We start from the raw sequence: 19,324 nt of genomic DNA on the forward strand, positions 1-19,324 counted from the left end.
CCCCTCCTGCCTCTGTGACCTGCCTCAGTCTCCTTTGCAGCCTCTTCCCCTTCATCCAGCCATGAAACACGACTCCACAAAGGCTGCTCTCACTCCGCACTCTTCTCTGGGCTCAGCTTAATTACACCCGATCTCAGGATGTCTCAGGCCTCCCCTCTGAGCTCCAGACCCATATATCCAATTGCCTCTTTGACAGCTCCTTCTGAATGTTTTCAAAGCATCTTCAATTCATGACTCAAACTCTCCCACTCAAGTTCGCCAAACGCTGGTCCTCTTCTGGCATTCATCGCCTGAGTGGACATCCCACCATTCATTCTGTTGTGGGACCAGTTAAATATCTCAGAGGCACCACCCTTGCCCCCTCCCTCTTCCTCATCCCATTTCCAACCTCTCCCCAAGTCCATTGACTCTACTTCCTCCACAGCAGTCAGCACTGGTGGCTTCTTTCCTCACCTCTGTGTGGTCCACGCAGGTGGAAGTTGCAGAGGCTTTCCTGGACCACTTAGGGCCACTGCAGAATCTCCTAACTGATCTTCTTGCATGCACTTTGGCTCCTCTCCAACCCCCTCTTTTCAAAATGGAGAGCTGATAGTGTTACCCACTGTCCCAGTGAAATCTCCACTGCTTCCCATTGCTTAAAAACATTTTTTTATTAAGATGATACAGAAAAGAGTATAGACCCAATGTACAAATGAAACACTCTTGAAACCAGCTGCCATGAAAGGAGGCAGAACTTGGCTACCATCCCACTCCATGTGCCACCTTCCCTCACCCCTAGAGAAACCACTAACCTGACTTTTATGGTAAGCATCCACAGATGCTTCTTTGTGATCCAAGCCTGCATCCCGAAATGTTAGAGTTCCCAAAATATTTGGCTGGTTTTTAAAATTTATGTCTGTTAGTTCTCTTTTAATCTAGCAGTTCCCCCCTATCTTTTATGCTCCCTTCTTCACATGTATTTAAAAGAATTGCCATTGCTTTTAAAGTAAGAAAAAACTTTCCTTCCATTCCTGTAAGGTTTTGCTTGGTCTGATCAGCCCCTGCTCCTGTCCCTCCAGCCTCTTTCCAACCAGGTTGCTTTCTACTCTCTTGTCAATTTCAAGCCAACCTTGAGTGGATGTTCCCCACCCCCACCCTGGTGCCTTCTTCATATCCCTGCAGGGCTTTTTCACAGCTGCTCCCCTGGCCAGAAATGCTCTTCCCTCCCTTGTAGCTCCCAGTTAATTCTGACTTATTTTTGTATCTCACTTGGGGGGTTCCCCCCTCTGAGAGGCCTTCTCCACCTTCCCTGACTTGATCAACCCTCTGCCTGAGCCTCTCACAGTGGTCTCTCTTCTCTGAAGCACAGGTCAGAGTTGTGATTTTTCCATTTGTTTGTGAGATGATATGATTAAAAACCGTCGGCTCCATGAAAGTGAGGATTATGTTTGCTTTTGCTCACCATTGTCTTTCCACTATTTAGCTGGGTGCCTGGCACATCGGTGGAGAAGGAAATGGCAACCCACTCTGGTATTCTTGCCTGGGAAATCCCATGGACAGAGGAGCCTGGTGGGCTACAGTCCATGGGATCATAAAGAGTTGGACATGACTGAGCAACTAAATAACAACAACAACTGGCACATAGTGTGTGATCTATAAAAAAAATTGCTGACTGTTATCCAGGGAGAGAGAGCCAGCAGACACCAACGCGGTTAGGAGGGAGTCTGGGTCTGGGTGGAAGAGATCTGATTCCCTGAGAGGTGAGGGCTGAAGCAGTGAGCATAGGCGGTGTGACCTGGGAAGGAGTGATAGTGTGAGAAGAGGATGGGGACTTGTCTCCAGAACCACAGAGGCCATGCCAGGGATCTTCTGCCTACCCCATGGCCTCTAATGCTGGAGCCAGGCCTGGACGGGGATGTCTGGGGAGGCTCCTGGGCCCAACCACTCCTCCTTGGGGCCACTGGGGCTGAGCTAAGTGGAAACAAATGTTCCCTGGCTTCCCACCAGCCCAGTCCTGGTGGGCGAGCAGCAATCCCTCCCTCTCAGCCTCTGTTCCCTCTTCCCCTGTCCCACCCTCCCACCCCACCGAGTTCTTTCTCCCTTTGACTGATGGAGTGATGCGAAGGCTGGAGCACGGATAGGGTTGAGAGATGTGGAAGATATAAGGCAGGTGGGCTCTATGGGGAACTAGGGCCTGGGGTGGGCGTTCCTTTGGACAAAGGCCCAGAGGCAATCTCAGGGGAAACTTGACCTAGACTGGCTAAAGCTGGGAACCAGGCGTTTGAGTTCCCACTCTGGGCTGGAAAGGCACATTCTCATGACTTCAGGTGGGCTGGAAAAAGCTGGACTAGCATCTGGGATTCAGAAAGGACAGCGGTTCCTCCTTTCGTCTTTTTCCTTCTCTCCATCTCTCTAGAGGGCTGGCCTTTCCTGTCTCTCTCTTTTGGGACCCAGAGACCCAGGACCCTGAGGAATTCTCAAGTCCCATCACCACCCTAAAGGAATTAGAGTCAGGTCTCATTGCTGCAGAAGGAGAAAGGGAGGATGGTGGGGAGGGAGCGAGAGGGAGAGAGAGGTGATTGGGAGGGGAAGGGTCACAGGCCCAAATTCCTGGGCTCCTGCAGCTTGAGTCGTTCTGAGAAACAAAGAAACAGAGAAAATGATTTAGAGACAGATACAAACAGAGACCGAATTATGGAGATGGAAAAGACGTGAAAAGACAAGACACACAGAAAGACAGTGAGAGAGAGAGAGAATCCGACAGAGGGCTCCGCTTTCCCCTGCAGCGAATCTGATGTTATCTATCCCCAGCTGCCTCTCTCCCCCTCCACAGTCCCCACTTCTGCCCCTCCTTCCTCTCCAACCCCATAGCCAGACAACCTTGTTTCTCCTTCCCCGCCTCTGTTTTGGACTGGCCTAGACCTAAGGTGGAGGGATGGGGGAAGAGGTGGAAGGGGCCTGGAGGACAGAGAGAAAGAGAGCAGAGTGGCACTCCATCCATGCTAGAGGTGGTGTGTGTGTGCACGTGTGTGTGCGTGATCTCCAGGAAAGCCAGCATGTGTCTCAGTCTGAGCCAGCCCACCTGTGTGGCCAGCCCTACCTGTGGATGAACGTTACCAGCATCGTCTAGGAGAGGGGAGGCCTCCTGTGGTTTCTGCAGGGCTGTCTGGAAACCTATGCCCAGCTGTGGGTGTGTGTGAGCGCGCGTGCATGTGTATGCGTCTTGATCTGTCTTTGTGTGCCTCTGTTTCCACCTCCTAGTTTCCCAGCCCTTCTCCGTGGAGGGTCTTCCAAGGTGATAGTGATGGCTTGAAGCCTCAGGAACATTTGAACTTATCTCTGTGAAGGTTTGAGGGCTTCAGGAGTGAAGTCATGGCTCTCAATCTGCCCAGATGCCAGCCAACTCGTAGATGGGGGTGCAGAGAAGGCAGAAAGCAGTGACCAGAGGCAAGGTTGCCCTTGGAACAGAGGCCTTGAGAATTGAGGCTTCAGGAGACCTGCCCATCACCGACTGCAGCCCACCCCTCCCTGCCCCAGTGCTTCCATAGGCACTAGTGGGCCAGCTGTTTCTGGAATGGGATTCTGGGGTGCTTGAGTTGGGGGAAGGATGAGGACTTGGGAAATCCAGGGGTGGCCAAATATTCTACAAGGTCTGGCCAGAGAGAGTACTGCAGGAGGGTGGGGCGTTCTGTGTGTGTTTGTAGGAAAGGTGGGGGGTGGGGGCAGAAAGGCCGCCTGCGGGGGAGAAGGCTTCTTGGCAAACGCCCCAGTTTCCTGAGCTGATCCCTGCTCCCTGCCACTGCTCCCAATTCTGTTGTTTCAATAACATCATTTTTATCCACCCCACAGAGAGACCGTGTCTTAGGAGGGGGGAGGTGAGGGGCAGGGCTAGGGCATGAGGGGGTGGTAGTGGAGAGAGGCTGAGGTCTGGAGGGAGCAGGGACCAGATTTGGGGCGCTCCCTCCTCAGGCAGAAGCAGGGCGGTCCCAGAGCCCTGGTCCCCTGATGACAAAGACAAATACATTAAAATTCTTGCCTCGGAGAAGAATGCAGGATCAGGAGAGCATTTCATAATCTGTAATAACAGTAGCAGGGTGGGGGTGGGGGGGCAGAGGGTTCGGAACCCAGGCAATAGTTCCCAGGGGATTGGTCATTGGCCACCTGCAGCCTCTAGGGACCCCCTCCCACCCACCCCCAGCCAGAGCCCTCCAGCCGCCTGTTCAGCACCATCTGGCCTGAGTGTGGGCCCAACCTCGGCTGCATTGTTGAGTGTGCAGGGTCCGGAGTTGGCACTGCCCTACAGAAACAGCAACTGGCTCCAAAATTAAGAGGTGCAGAGGCTGTGCCTGGCATCTGGTTGCTATTAAAGGCTAAAATGGGAGGGGCTGTACTTGGGCCACGCCCCCTACCTCTCTCAGCCACTAGCCCCCGTCTCTAGAGCACTCCAGCACCCTCACCAGAGCTCTCAGTCCCCAGGACAAGGGGTTAGACTGATTGAACCTGGACACCGTGGCCCTAGGGTGGGGGTCCCAGCAAACCCAGGGGCTTCCCTGTGTGCCTAGGCCAACGTTTCTCCATTTCTTTTCTCTTCTCCACTTGCTCATCCTTCCTTTCTCAGATCTGCCTCCTCCCCTGGGACCTGCATCTGTGGTTTTTTCTTACACCCCCAGTCCATCCTGATCCACTTTTCCCTGCACTCAGAATCATGGCTTCTCTCTGCTCACCAGGGTGTTTCTCTCTCTTATCTCTCTTGGCAGTGGCCCTACTCCCCAAGTTCAGGTGCTCCCCACTGCCCCCCCACACAGACACACTCCAGAAGACCGGGAGCTTCCTCTAGAGCCTGAAATTTCTGCCACATGGGCTTGAGGTCCTCCGTCGTTCTCTCCAGCCAGGAGCACCCGTACAGCTTGATGGCTGCTCTGGATAGAGGTGGAGGGGAGAACTGGCCCTTGCCGTGGAATGTCCTGCACCACCTGTCCCTCTGCACCCCCGGGGCACACGGGGCGGGAGCGGGGAGCAGGGACTACAGCTCCCTGCCAGCGCTCTTGGCGTGATGAATGGAGCTGTCCTTCCTCCCCACGGGGGCCTTTGATCTCCCCTCGTGGGGAGGGGGCCAGGGGCATCAAAGACATTTTTGTGGCATTAGAGAATCAGATAAAATGCCATCTCACCTGAAGCTGCCCTCCCACCCGCTCCAGCCCCGGCCAAGTTGGGGGAGCAGCGATGAGGCAGGGACCCTCGGACCCACGAGGCCCGGCTGCAGCGAGTCCTGACCCTTCTCTCTGCAACCTCCACTCTGTCGCTCGCTTGCACGTGCGAGCGCTTGATCGCAGGCCATAAACAGGTTCCTCTCTCTTGCTGTCTAATCTGCCCTCCCGCACCTCCTCCCCTGAGTGCCGGTCTGATGAGGCGGGGGCTGGGGAGCAGAGTGGAGGCCCATCGCTTCCTCCAGTGCTCAAGAAAAGGCTGAAAAAGGGGGCTTGCGGCGCGGAGGCGGGGTCCGGTCAGAGGTGACCCCCTCCGGAGTCTGCCCATCCGGCCATCGAGTTCGACACCCCTCCCCGGAGCACCCAGCGCCGGGGGCCGACTGCGTCTCCCGGCCCCCGCTCCAGCATCCCACTCCGCACCGCCCCCCAACCCAAACTCCCTCATTCCTGGGAAGTTTTCTCTCTTTACAGTCAACAAACCTGTCAAACGTCTCCCTTCCAGCCCGTCCCCCATTCCTTCGCTCCTCTTCCTTCCCCTCGCTTACCCTTCTCCACCCTGCTTCCCCGCCCCTCCTTGCCCCCGACTCCGAGCGGCGGCGGGGGGCTCCCAGGCCTTGAGAGAGGCGAGGTGAGGGGGCGAGCCAGGCGGATCCCCCAGCCACGAGCGTGTTCGGGCCCCGCCCTCCGCCGAGCTCCGCGCCCGCCGCCCCGGGGCGCTCGGCTCCCTCCCGAGAGTCCCGCCGCCTGACTGTCGCAACTGCCACCCCCACGGCCCCCCTGCCCCCCGCCCCCGCCCCGGCCCCTCTCCCCTCCCACCCCCGCCCCCGGCTCTGATTTCTTCTCCCGAGCGAGCTCGGCAGGAGACACAGGCTCTGGCTGCCCCGTCCGCTCTCCGCCTCCGCCGCGCCCTCCTCGCCCAGGATGGGCCCCCCCGCCGCCGCCGCCGCCGCCGCCGCCGGAGCCATCGCCTCCCGGCCGCCGCCGTGCTCGCCCTGAAGCCCGGGCCCCCGCGCGCAGCGGCTGGCCCCTCAGCCTCGCGCCCTGCCCGCACCCGCCGGCCCTAAAGCTGTCACGATGCAGCCGCCCGCGCCCTCCCGCCTGGGGCTGCTCCTGCTGCTGCTCCTGTGTCCGGCGCACGTCGGCGGACTGTGGTGGTGAGTGCTGCGTCTGGCTGCTCCCGCGGGGCCCCTGGAGCTCGGAGGTGGGGACCTCGGGGCCGAAGGTGGGGCTCCGGATCGCGCTCCCGCCGCCTCCCGGCTCTACCTGTGCGCGGAGCCCAGCCCCTAGGCAGCTGGAGACGCGAGGGGGAGGTGCGTGCCGCTCCTGCCGACCTCCTCTAGGGGCATTTCTGTACTGCCACTTAGACGTGCCCACACACCCCCCCCCCGTCCCCCTCCCTACATTCTACTGTATTTCCTCCTTCTGTGTCCCACCCCCACCGCAGGTTACGCGCTCAACCCAGGTCACCGAAGAATCAGCTTATAGGTAGGAAAGAGATACCGGGAGATGGGGGCAAGATCTGTAGTCTGAGATACGAATGAATAAAAGAGTGTGTGTTGAGACGGCTTTGGGTTTAGGGGAGAGAGGCTGAATTTGGGGGAAAGAGAAGAACAAGGTGGGAAACCACTGGCAGGGAGAGTCAAGTAGCTGCCTCTTCCCGCCCCCACTTTGCCGACAAACCCATCAGCTGCTCTCTGGGCTCCTTCAGAATGGGTGGTAGAGGCGGGAAAGGGAGCGTAAAGGGGAAAACTGAGTCAGAACCTTCGCTTTTTCTACTTTCTCCTCCCCGAGCAAAGGGGAGGAAAGGCAGGAAAGGGACCCAAGCTCCTGGCCCTTCCAGATGTAGAGGTCATGGATGAAAAAATGTGCTGCTGGGAATCATGGAGGGTCCTGGTGGAAGGGAGCAAGGCCTGACCAGCCAAGGGATGGGGTCGAGTTCCCAGACTGCCCTAGCTAGAGCAGACACATAGGCAGCTGAGGTTGCGAGAACTTGGAGTCTTGCGGGATGCATAGAGGCTGGGGAGGTGGGTGCCCGGCCGGGACCGCTCAGCGATCCGGATCCCGTAGACCTTTTTTTTTCCCCTGCTCAGTCTTGGGAGCAGCGAGGACCCGCCCGGAATAGTTGTGTTTAGAGAGGAGGGACTTCAAGGATACCGCTGGTACATTAGCCAATCCTAACAAGTCAAAACCTTGTCTATTTGCATACAGCCATGTCATTGGCTGGATTCTCTACCCTCCACTCCTCTCCCACCCGCGGATTTGGAAGAAGGGGTGGGGCAGGCAGTTCCCTCTTTTCTAGGAAGATAGCTGGATGCCCACACAGGGAGCTGCTGGCCACGATCCCACTTCCATGATGTAGGAGAGAAGTCCCTTAGGGTGTCAGTGAGGGGGCCAAGCCAGGGCGACCTAAGCCCCGGCCAGGGAACATGCGTCCTTGGATCCTGACTTAGAATAATGCAGTAGCAGCTTTGAAATAAAGAGAACTGCGATCTAATCTCCCCCCACTGTCAAGCCTATGACCTTGGGCAAGTCACTTCTCCCTGCTCCCCGATGTCTCAACTGTAAGATAGGGAGTCAGTCCTCCTACCTGGAAGGCTTGATAGGAGGATTGGATGGGATGACCTACAACATAATCTGACGTTGGGAGGTGCTCCTAAATGTAAGTCCTCTCCTCCACACCCCAGGTTCTGGCCAGAATCTCCAAGGGTGAAAGGGGGATCAATTTAAATTAAAATCTAGGGTCTCTAGCAAAATTTTGCAAAGGGATCTCTATCTCTTATTCCCCATACACACCTGTCCTAACTTTGCCCTTTCTCAAAGTATGGAGACAGGTTTCTCCCTGAGGGCTGTTGCCTTCCTTCCCCACCCCACTCCACCCCCTACTATTTGTCCCAATTTTAACATCCTTCCACTTAAAAATACCACTTCCTCCATGACACTGCCTCTCTGTCTTCCCTCCCTTGTCTTCTCTATGCTCTCGCTGCACTCCATGCATTCGACACTGTACCAGTTAGGCATTTCACTGACTGCCCTCTCCTCTTGGGTCCCCTTTCCCCGCTCCTCCCAGGAGCCTTTGCCTTTAGGGCCCTGGAGATTAAAGGTGCTGGGGACAGCTGTTAGGAGTTCTGCTGGGGTTTGTGTTCATGGTGGCTCCTTCGTTTGGGAGGGGCTGCTGGGTGGGAGCCACGCCAGAGGAAGAGAGACCTCATCCCTTGGAGATTGACCCTGAAGCTGAAAAGGAGGGAGTGGGGGAGGAGGGGAGGAGGGCAGGTGTGGAAGAACACAGAGGCCTTCATGGCCACAGCTGCAGGGCAAGCCGGGTGAAGAGTGAGGAGTTGGAGTGATAAGGTGTCTGGCAACTGGCTCACTCAGATACTTTGGAGAGGCTGTCCCCACCCCTGAGGCTTCACCTGAAGCAAGAGCTTCTTCAGGCAAGAAACATCCGGGCTGCTCCCTGATGTCTAGAACTGGTTGGCTGGTTCTTTTCTTCCTGCTTCTCAGAGAACACTGACCAGGCCGGAGCTCCAGCGGTGAACAGGAAAGCGGCTGGCCTCACAGCAGCCCATTGCAGTCCATGCTGTCATTCTAGCAGCAGCCAGGCTGGGAAGACATAGTTCCCCAGGAACTCTGAGTGACCGGACTGTCCTGGTTAGGAAAGGAGGGCCCTGGAGGGGCGTGGCCCAGGCCTCAGGCCCACGGACCTGGCTCTAGGTCCCCCAGAAGTTTCCCCTTCCAATTTCTTCCCTCTTGCCCGCTTCTTTCCCTCCGGCCCCCTTCTCCAGTGCTTTCTAAACTCTGTCTCTGACCTCTGTCTCTCTCTTTCTCATCTGTAACCATATCTTTGTGAATCACAGAATCCCAGATTCCAGGACATTGGCCAGGCTCTCTTGAGGTCATCTTGTCCAGCTTACTGCCTCCAGGCTATCCAGCTTATGCTCTGGCCCTGACAGATTCTGTCCTGGTCATCAGCTCCCAGCCCTCCCATCCTGCTCTCTGCCCCTTCTCATCCTCCCCCAGGAAGTTCTTCTCAATATCTGGCCCATCTTTATTTATACCTTCAATCAGTGGATGTAGAAAATAGCTCACTCTCACAGAATAGCCAAATCAATCTCCCTTCTTCTCCTTTCCTCTTTCCATTTGATATTTTCTGTGAAAGAAACTAACCCTTCCGTTGTTCCACTAGGAAAAGCACCACTTGGTCTCACTCCCTTCCCCCATCTCATCTTTCCTATGGAAACAGGAGCCAGGGACTGGTCAGCTCTGGCCTCTCAGGGAGGCAGGGAAAGGACCCAGGCCTCTTCCTGACACCCAGGCTTTCCAGTTGTGACTTCCACCACCCACTTCCCATCCTCTCTTTTGCTAGGGCCCCTGACCCTTCATGGTCAGTCTTGTTGCTGGCTCCCACAAGCTTAAGATAGGGTGCCTGGTGGGGGTAGGGTGGTCATCCAGGCCTCCCCTCCCAGCCCTCCCCACCCCTCGCCTTGGCAGCTTCCCCTGGAGGGAGACAATGGGGCTGTGAGCAGAAAAGGGCAGGGGCAAAAGGAGGCTGGCTTGGTCCAGGCCAGAGCATGCCCTGAGCCCACCAGAGTCCTGGCACCGTGACATTTCCCGGGGGGTGCAGTCCCCTCCTGCCCCGTTCTCATCGGAAGCCAGGAGTTGGGTGGGAGCAGGAGTTGGTGGGGGAAGTCAGAGGGAGGCTTGATCATCAGGGCCCAGCCAGGGGGATTCCAGAATGTGTACTTCGATGAAGAAATGCAGCGGTGGAGGGGATGAGGCGGCAGGGTGGGGGGAGGTTGGGGGGTGCGGGCAGCTGGGCTGCAGTCAGGCTGGCGGTAGGGCACCCAGCCAGCCAGAGCAGGAGGTGCTCAGAGGAACACAGAAGCCTGTCCCCTGGGAGTGGGGAGAGCGCCCTCTAGCCTGCACCCTCCTTCCTGCCAGGGGCAGGGTGGGGCGAGGCCCTGGGTGCTTCCCCTGGACTGCCTGAGGAGGAGCACAGGGAGGGAAAGGTCGCTGGACAAGTACTTCACCCACTTTCCACCTGGTCTCTTTGGCTGTCTCCTCCAGCTTGAAGCCCTCGGCTTAATCCAGAAATTAGATCTAGAAAGGACCTTACAGATCATCTGGCCCAATCTTCTCACTCTCAGAGAGAAGTCTAGCAAAGTTCAGGGACAGGAGGTGACTTGCCCAAGGCCACCCAGAATGCAAGTAGCTGAGGGCTGGGGACCAGGAGTCCACCTCCCGCTAAGTACTGTGTCCTGGTGTGCAGTAGGGGTAGGGGTGAGGAAAGGGGTACAGGCCCCTGCACAGGCTCCTTCTGCTCCCCCTGTCCTCCCCTTCTCACAGTGCTTCCCCACCTCGGTATGGGACAGCAGATGGCACAGGACAGGCTCTCTGCAGGATATCCAGTGGATGGTCATTGTGTCCAGGCCTCTGACCAGCAGCAAGCCATCTTGTGTGGTGGGGAAGTCATTCAGGGCAGGGAAAGCCCCTGCAAGGGAAGAGGTGTGAGGCGGTGGGAAGGGCAGCACCTAGGACTGGGCAGAAAGAACCCAGTTGGGCCAGGCTTGGGGAGCCAGGGAATGGGGTGGCTGGTGGGCAGTGGGGAGGTAGGGGTTAATGGAGCTGGGGCATTACTGACTTTGATGTGGTGGTTGGGGTGGGGGTAGGGACTGGGGGAGGGGGAACAGTAATTACTGAGTTAGACAGAGCAGGACAGGACAGGCGGGCCGGGCACAGGCCCGGGCCCAGCCTCCTCGGCAGCCCAGCTGTCAGGCAACATTTTTCTACCCCTTCTCCACCACCCACCTCCCCCACCCCTGTGCAGCCCCCACCCATAGCCCCAGGGCTCATGGCTCCCTCTGCTGGCTCTTGGGAGCTGAGGGTCAGACTAAGGAGTACCCAGAATGAGTGTGGAGAACTAGTGGGGATCTGGCTGTGAGACCCTTTAGAGGAGCAGGCCTCAGAACCTCTTGGTCTCAAGAATCCACCCAGGAGCACTGGCTGGAGAAGGGAGGGGGGGTGGGGGGATCTTGGAGGGTGCTCCTGGTCCATGGGTTAGACTGGCAGGGGAGGAGGAGATACTGGGATCCAGGCTAAGGAGAGTTGGAGCAAAGCATGTTCTCAGGAATTCACACACGCTGCCTGATAGCCGTGCACTGTGCAGGCCCAGGAGATGATTAAGAGTGTGAATGGGAAGTCACCCATGGGAAGACACCTGTGGAAGGCCACTCTCTGGACAGGCTCTTTTCATCATGTAACCTGAGAAGTAGGCAGGTACTATTATTTATTTCCACTTTACAGTTGAGGACACTGAGTTCAGAAGGTTAAGTTTCCTCATCCATTCAACAAAGGCTTGCAACAAAGGCCAACCTCCCCGGCTAGGGGCTTGCTAACATCGTGGAACCAGCAAAGGGCAGAGCCCAGATCCAAACCCAAGTCCGATGGATTCTCAAGGCCCTGAGTTGTGTTCTGCTAATGACATTATACTTCTCCCTGAGATCTTTGTCTGGAATGAGTTTATATCTAATTGCAAAGATAAGACAAGAAGATGTGACTAAACAATTATGCCACCGGCCAGGATGACAAACAACAGCCACCCCCCAACCATGAGTGACACCAGGAGTGAGGCAGGTGGGGGAGGTCAGTGAGGTCTGGGGCCCACCAGAGGCTCCTTAGAGCAGGTGGGATCTGAGGCAAGTTTGGAGAGATGCTGTGTGAGATTTGGATGACTTAGAAGTGAGGAGGGGGCGGGGTTGTCACTGAGTCTGGAAACTTAGCGGTATGATCTGGGATGGATGCAGAGTCAGCCAACCCTGATCAGACTAAGGACCATGTGGAGGACAGTATGCAAGAGCCCCTGAAGTATCAGAAGCCCTCAGGGCGGGAGAGCTGTTTCCTCCAGTCCCTTTGGTTTTTAAAATATTCGCCTAAATTTCTTGCAATGGGGATTCCCCCATTGAGTGGCCAGGGTCAGTCCTCTATCTTGCTTGCCTGTACAATAAGGGTGAAATGGGTGGAAGTGGACTAGAAAATTTTCCACCCTCTGAATCCAGGCATGGAAAGGTAAGTTAGGCCAGACACCCAGGCCTCCAAGGCTTAGATTCACAGATGCTGCCAATAGGAACTGGCTGCCCCCGGATGCCACCCCATTTGGCTACCTATTCCACCAACCGAGGTCCCTGGGAGGGAGATCTTGGCACAGGAGGCCAAGCCAGCTAGAATGGCCAAACCCAGGCTTGTTTCTTCTTGTCTATGTACTGATTTCTTTTAGGGGTAGCTTTGTTTTTTCTATGCCCAGGAGTGGCTATTTGTTTAGGATCTCAGATCCTACATATTATATATTTCCTACCACTACTGTGCTCCAACCACCAGCCCCAGCCCAACACACAGATGCTTCCAGACAGGCACCTCTTCCCTAGGCTGATCTCAGGCCAATGCGAACTCAGAGGCCCCCAAAGCAGAGTTCAGTCCCTAAGCAAGCAGAAGGGAAGGAAGGAGGGCAAAGGAAGAGGGGCGTTGGGGGAGATATTTTGTGATTCAGTTAAAGATGGTGTTAAAGTTAGAGAGGCTATTCGAGTCTGTCTTGCCAACTCCTTATCTTCCTGATGCCCAGAGAGGGAACTGACTTGCTCAGCATAGCTCAGCTCACCCAGAGTGGACAGGCCTGGTGTTTTGCCCAACACTCCCCTGCCAGTCCCCTTCTGGAGTTTCCTTTCCTGTGACTTGAAGATGGGAGTGAGGACAGGAGGGCAGGGAGCAAGCTGGTCCCTTGGGATTCTAGCTGCTACTATTGCCCATCCCTCCTCCTGACTGGCTTGTAAACAAGTCTAGTTCCCAGGCAGCCAGCCAGCCTGAGGAGCCAGACCCAGACCAGAAACTGACTCCAGGGCAGCCCCTCAACCCTGTGGAGGGCCAGCCCCACCTCCTGGGGGGCTCTGCCTGTCGTGCTCCTCCTGATTCCTCTCCTATCTCAAGCTTCTGGGAAAAAGACAAGGTCAAGAGGTTCTTTCCCTTTCTCGCCTGCACACCCCACCCTCTCCTACTTCCCCAGAGCAGGAGGAGGGAGAGAAGCGGGATGGGACAGAGTAACCTTGGGAAGATAAGGCCAGTCAGCCTTGGGAAAGTAAGGAGTTAGCAGAGGGCAGGATTGGGGAGGGGAGACTGGGGAACTTGGCAGCTTGGGGGTGGAGTGGGGAAGACGAATTTGCAGAGTCCCAGGCTCCCAGGTTGAGTTCTCAAGACGCAGGTGGCAGAAGAGGAGCTGGATGCCTGTGTGGAGGCCTGTTTCCCTGCCTCTAAATCCAGCTGGGGAGAAAATGTTTCTGGAAGCTAATTAGGAGTCATGAAGCCACATGTGGACAGGGTTCAAGTGAGGACCTTCTCCTTAGATGGCTCCTTCATTCACTCAAAAACATGTATTAGATGGTATTCATTGGTGAAGCATAGTAATCGTTCACAATATGCAAATTTTCATAATAAAAATTGGAGGGGAAATACAAATTAAGCAGCTAAAACTCTGCCATGGGAAATGAAAATAGTCCTAACTCTCAAGGTGCTCCATAGTCTTATTTACCAACCTTGTACAACCATACTGGAAGTTGCCCCCAATTATTTTTGTAATGAAATAAGTAGAAGGGGGATGAATAGACTGATAGAAATAAAGATAGACAGATAGAGACTGATCAACTTGTACAGCCAGGGGTTTTCCTACCCTTGGCCCACTTGCCCCTGCCCCATCTATTACTCCTCTAGAGATGCGAAAGGGTTGGGGCTGGACCTTCCCAGGTACAGTAGGAATGCAGCGATGGCAAGTCCTAAGCATGGAGGCAGGCAGGTTTAGATTATGAGAGTCTCTCCACTGAGGAGAGAACTTTGGTTCCTGGACTACTGGGGTAGGGGTGATGACACTGACTGGACAGGGTGGTGATGGGGGTGGGGTGGAGTGTGGTAGGACACTTTACAGGATTGAGGACTGAGCTCAAGGATTGAGTTTACACATCTTCCTGCAATCATGTCTTCAAGCATCTCACTCCTTAGTGAGAGAAGTTCTACCTTAAGACCTAAATTCCTCCTGCTGCTATTTAAGCCCATTACATCTCATTGTTGTGGGCCCAGAACATGCCTGGGCAGCCCGTACTTGCGGAGCAAATGGGGACAGTGGAGTGGATGTGCACTAAAGCTAAGCTGAAAAGTAGGCCACCTTGACCTTTGGCACATATCTACCAACATTTTCCTCCACATTTTCTTTCTCGTGATGTTTCTTCTCCCCACCCAAAATCTTATTCCACCGTCTGCTAAAGGCTTTTGAGTGGTTTCAAATTACCCTCAGCCTAAATGCTCTACCTACTTATTCCTACCAGACAGAGATCTCAGCTAAGTGCTCAAATAAGAGCATTCCAATTAAAGTAGTCCCCTCCAGGTGTGAATTCCCAGCCAAGTGAATCTTCAGGAGTATGATGTACAGCAACCAAAAGGAACTGCTAGCCTTGGATGAAACAAAGGCTGAGAGTGGAGGGATTTCTGAAAGTGTGTGGAACTCCCAGTAAGGTCTTTACCCACCAAGCCAAGGAGTATCCCCTCCCCAATCAGTTGTGTTATCTGCCCTGCGACCCCCACCCCATGCACTGGTCTTGGCTTGCTGCCATCTTGCTCTGGAAAAGTCACAGACCCTAGAGCAGAAGAAGGGTCAGTGTCATCTACATTACAACACGGCTTCAGGGACTCAGTCCCCAGCGCCTTCCTCCTGCTCAGGGAAACAGGGAGATATCGGGGGTGGGGGTGGAATCTGACAGAAGGAGAAATCTGGGCTAGAGAGGGGGTGTGACTTTCCTCAAAGGCACCCTTCCCTGACCACTCTAACATACCGTGGCTTGCTGTATTGCTGGGACTGCCCTACCTTTCTCGCATCGGGGCTAATCAGCTAACACAAGACCAGCTTGTGGTCCACTAAGACCAGATCCTTTTCTGACACTGTCTACTCTTCTTTATATTTCTTTATGATATGTACCTTCTTTTGTTTGACAGCTTACTTTCTTTTTCCTAATTGCATTTATTTGTTATTTTTATTTTTGGCTGTGCTGGGTCTTCATTACTCTGTGAGGGCTTTCTCTAGTTGCAGAAAGTGGGGGCTCTTCTCTAGATGCAGCGTGCCCAGCTTCTCATCGCAGTGGCTTCTCTTGTTGCAGAGCAGAGGTTCTAGGGTGTGAGAGCTTCAGTAGTTGCAGCACATGGGCTCAGTAATTGTTGCACACTGGCTTAGGTGCTCGGAGGCACGTGGGATCTTCCAGGACCAGAGATCGAACTAGTGTCCTCTGCATTGCAAGGCTGATTCTTAACCACTGGACCACCAGGGAAGCCCCATGATGGCTTGCTTGATCTCCCTTCCGTTAACGTCCTCTTCCTTTCCCTTTTGGGTTAGGCTTGGTGAATTTTAACCTTGGTTTACCTGGTGCCAGATGCCTTCACCTTGAGTCAAAATCCTGTAAGGATTTATTAATGAAAGTGTACACAGAAGGATAATACTAACTCTTCGCTCTATAGCAATTTCAGTCTAGAATCTAGCTCAGAGGGGACAGACAGACAGACAAGACACACACACACACACACACACGCACGGAATAGTAAGAGAACCAGGTGGGACAATCTTTGTCTCAATTGAGGGTGCTGGTGGAGCAAGAGGCATGTCACAGCTCCGGGCTATGAGCTGGGCGGGGCTGGTCTCCCGCCCCTCCCCCAAGCTTTTCGAGTTACAACCATGGTCTGCTGTTCTTTACTTCCCAGGGCCGTGGGCAGCCCTTTGGTCATGGACCCTACCAGCATCTGCAGGAAGGCCCGGCGGCTCGCAGGGCGGCAGGCTGAGTTGTGCCAGGCCGAGCCAGAAGTGGTGGCAGAGCTAGCGCGGGGCGCCCGGCTGGGGGTTCGGGAATGCCAGTTCCAGTTCCGCTTCCGACGCTGGAACTGCTCCAGCCATAGCAAGGCCTTCGGGCGCATCCTGCAACAGGGTCAGTGTGGGGGAGGACCCCAGGAGGGGGCTGTTGTCTCGCCGTTGGGGGAGTCAGAGGAGAGGGTGGGGGTGGGAGGAGGTCCACGAAGCCCCACTTCCCCCAAGGGTCAAAGGACACGGCCCCGATCACGTCTCCCAGCCCCACGCCACGCTGCCTCGCGCCCACCGCAGCGCCCCAGAACCCAGCCCGGATCTTGCTGTCTGACCGCCCCTCCCCACCTCCGCAGACATCCGGGAGACGGCCTTCGTGTTCGCTATAACGGCGGCGGGCGCCAGCCATGCGGTCACACAGGCCTGCTCCATGGGCGAGCTGCTGCAGTGCGGCTGCCAGGCGCCCCGAGGCCGGGCCCCACCCCGGCCCCCCGGCCTGCCAGGCACCCCAGGGCCCCCCGGCCCCGCGGGGTCCCCCGACGGCAGCGCCGCCTGGGAGTGGGGGGGCTGCGGCGACGACGTGGACTTCGGGGACGAGAAGTCGAGGCTCTTCATGGACGCGCAGCACAAACGGGGACGTGGAGACATCCGTATGTTGGTGCAACTTCATAACAACGAGGCGGGCCGACTGGTGAGTGGGAACAGGCATGTATAAGGGCGCGCGCGCGCGAGCGTGTGTGTGTGTGTGTGTGTGTGTGTGTGTGTGTGTGTGTAAATGTGGGAGTGTGGGTGAGTTTGAAAGGATGTGGAGACTGTGGTATATAAGGAGGAGTGAGTTTGTGGAAGGGGTGAGTGGGGTACACAGTGTAGGAGTTTGTTAATGTGTGGGAGGCCACATGGGAAGATTGGCTGGGGGTGTGGTTGGGCCAGTGGGAGGCAAGGTGGCTGACCTAGAAGAGGGCGTCACCTGGGGGTCCTGGGAGGGCTAGGGGCTGATGGCCCAGTGGGCAGGGTAGGGAGGGGACACCCAGGGAAGAGGACCCAAGGCCTTTAGGGACCTTAGGTAGGGAGGACATACTTCTAAGACAGGACAAGTAGGGCAAAGCTTGGGTGGCTAGGGGCTGCCAGGGCAGGGGCTGAGGAGGGAGACCAAGGCAAAGGATGACAGAAAGGACAGAAGCCCAGTAAAGGTATGGGGTCTGGAGGTTGGGGAGCTGGGAGTAATGCGGGAGGCTCCAGGGACAATGGTCTTGGAAAGGAGAGAAGGACGAGGAGTGGATCCTGATGGTAGGAGGGGTCAGGCAGAGGCCAGGAAAACTGTGACAGTCTAGGCACTTGTCAACTGGCTGCCTGGCAACCCCAGATCAGTCCCTGCCCAGAGCCCTGGCAGCCTCTCCCCTTCCCTCTATGATGAGGAGGGCCTCAGGAGCTCCTGTTTAGGGACAAGAAGCAGTATGAGTCAGATGTTCCTGGGGGGTATGGAGGGGAAAGAGAAGGGGCCTAGGAGGGGGCCCATAGACTTCAAGACTGTAGATAAGGTTGGCCCCTGGACTCTGAGCTTCCGGAAATGATCTTCCTGGGGCATCTGACCCCATAAATCTCTAGCAGGCTTGTGAGTTTTCCATTCCAGCTTCAGACATAAATGGTAAATAAATGGCAGGACTCCTGGGTTTCAGTTGTCAGTAGGGCATTCATAGGGGCCCTCCTGCATCCTATGCCTCAGTTCTAGCTTGTGCCAGGGAACCCCCACATCCTATGTCTTGTAGGGTTCTGGCCTGAGGCATTGGGCAGGGGAGGGAAGAGGGGACTCGGAGAGGAATGTCCAGACAGGCCCACATACCTGTCGGAAAGGGTTGGGGAGGGGTGGCGGAGACAGAGCCTAGGCAGCCTGCTCTGCCTGGGGCCCTGAGAGCAGGAATGAGAAGGCTGGCTGGCAAGAGGAATCCGTGCGACAGCTGCCACCTTTACCCCCTCCCTCCAGGGAGAATCTCACCCTTGCTGTCCATTCCGCTTTCTCCCCCATTCCTTGGCTTTGGATCCTGGAATCTCTACACTGCATACTGTCCCCCATTCCCCACTGCTCCCACTTCTCCACCATTCTTCAGCCTCCTCCTCTCCCGGGTGTCGGGCCTGCGATTTCGTCCTTCCCATTTTGCGCGCTCTCGCTTTTTTATGTTTTTTTTTTTTTTGATCTGCTCTTTGCTGTCTTCCATTCACCACTCTCCCCTATCTTATTTTCTGTCGGTCCTCTGGGCCTTTTTGCGCCCCACCTCCCGGATCTGTTCCCATCCGCCTGCTCTTATGCTCCCCGCAGGCCGTGCGGAGCCACACGCGGACCGAATGCAAGTGCCACGGCCTGTCCGGCTCGTGCGCGCTGCGCACCTGCTGGCAGAAGCTGCCCCCGTTCCGCGAGGTGGGCGCGCGGCTGCTCGAGCGGTTCCACGGTGCCTCGCGTGTCATGGGCACCAACGATGGCAAGGCTCTGCTGCCCGCCGTCCGCACGCTCAAGCCGCCGGGCCGCGCTGACCTGCTCTATGCCGCCGACTCGCCCGACTTCTGCGCCCCCAACCGGCGCACGGGTTCGCCGGGCACCCGCGGCCGCGCCTGCAACAGCAGCGCCCCGGACCTCAGCGGCTGCGACCTGCTGTGCTGCGGCCGCGGGCACCGTCAGGAGAGCGTGCTTCTCGAGGAGAACTGCCTGTGCCGCTTCCACTGGTGCTGCGTGGTGCAGTGCCACCGCTGCCGCGTGCGCAAGGAGCTCAGCCTTTGCCTTTGACCCGCCGCGGTACCCGGAACTGCGCGCGGAGCCGCCTCTCGGCACCTGCGGGACCTCTGGGCGCCAGCAGAGGGCGCTGCCTCGGCCCGGCTTCCCCCTGAGAAAGTCCATCTTCCAGGCCTCGGGGAAACTGCGAGGCGGTGGGGCTTGAGACTTATGCCGGTTCATCAAGGCCCAGGGCACTGAAGGAGCCACCCGACAGGGGCTCCCGGGGACTTCATGAGGAGACCATATACAGCCTCTCTCTCCTCGGCCCCCAGATGGAAACCAAAGAGCCAGTTTCTAGGCCTCTGGATGTGGGGCTCCTCAGAACTACTGGCCATGGGGTGGGTGGGTGAGTTTTGTATCAATAAAGATATTTAAACCAATAGGGTATATCAATAAAGATATTTAAACCTAGGGCCAGAGTTTGGGAGGGGGGCGCTGCCGTGGGGAGAGACTCTGAAAGGAGTAAAGGGAGATGGTTTTGATAGAATGGCCCTCTCAGGG

At 56.3% G+C, this 19,324-nt stretch overlaps 1 protein-coding gene across 1 annotated transcript; it reads left to right on the top strand.

The window, feature by feature from the left end:
* The first annotated feature begins 6,221 nt into the window (after positions 1-6,221).
* Positions 6,222-18,835, top strand: WNT6 (Wnt family member 6). The gene is made up of 4 exons (XM_052636007.1): positions 6,222-6,340; positions 15,966-16,186; positions 16,416-16,750; positions 18,374-18,835. The coding sequence occupies exons 1-4, from the start codon at positions 6,261-6,263 to the stop codon at positions 18,833-18,835; spliced, it is 1,098 nt and encodes a 365-aa protein (XP_052491967.1). The 5' UTR covers positions 6,222-6,260.
* Positions 18,836-19,324: the final 489 nt, after the last annotated feature.

This window comes from Budorcas taxicolor, chromosome 2 (genome assembly GCF_023091745.1).
Source record: "Budorcas taxicolor isolate Tak-1 chromosome 2, Takin1.1, whole genome shotgun sequence".
NCBI lineage: Eukaryota > Metazoa > Chordata > Mammalia > Artiodactyla > Bovidae > Budorcas > Budorcas taxicolor.

Coding starts and splice junctions, on each gene's coding strand:
- WNT6 (XM_052636007.1), top strand. CDS start 6,261: ATGCAGCCGCCCGCGCCCTCCCGCCTGGGGCTGCTCCTGCTGCTGCTC. Junction 16,187..16,415: donor CGGGCGCATCCTGCAACAGG/GTCAGTGTGGGG, acceptor CCACCTCCGCAG/ACATCCGGGAGACGGCCTTC. Junction 16,751..18,373: donor ACAACGAGGCGGGCCGACTG/GTGAGTGGGAAC, acceptor TGCTCCCCGCAG/GCCGTGCGGAGCCACACGCG.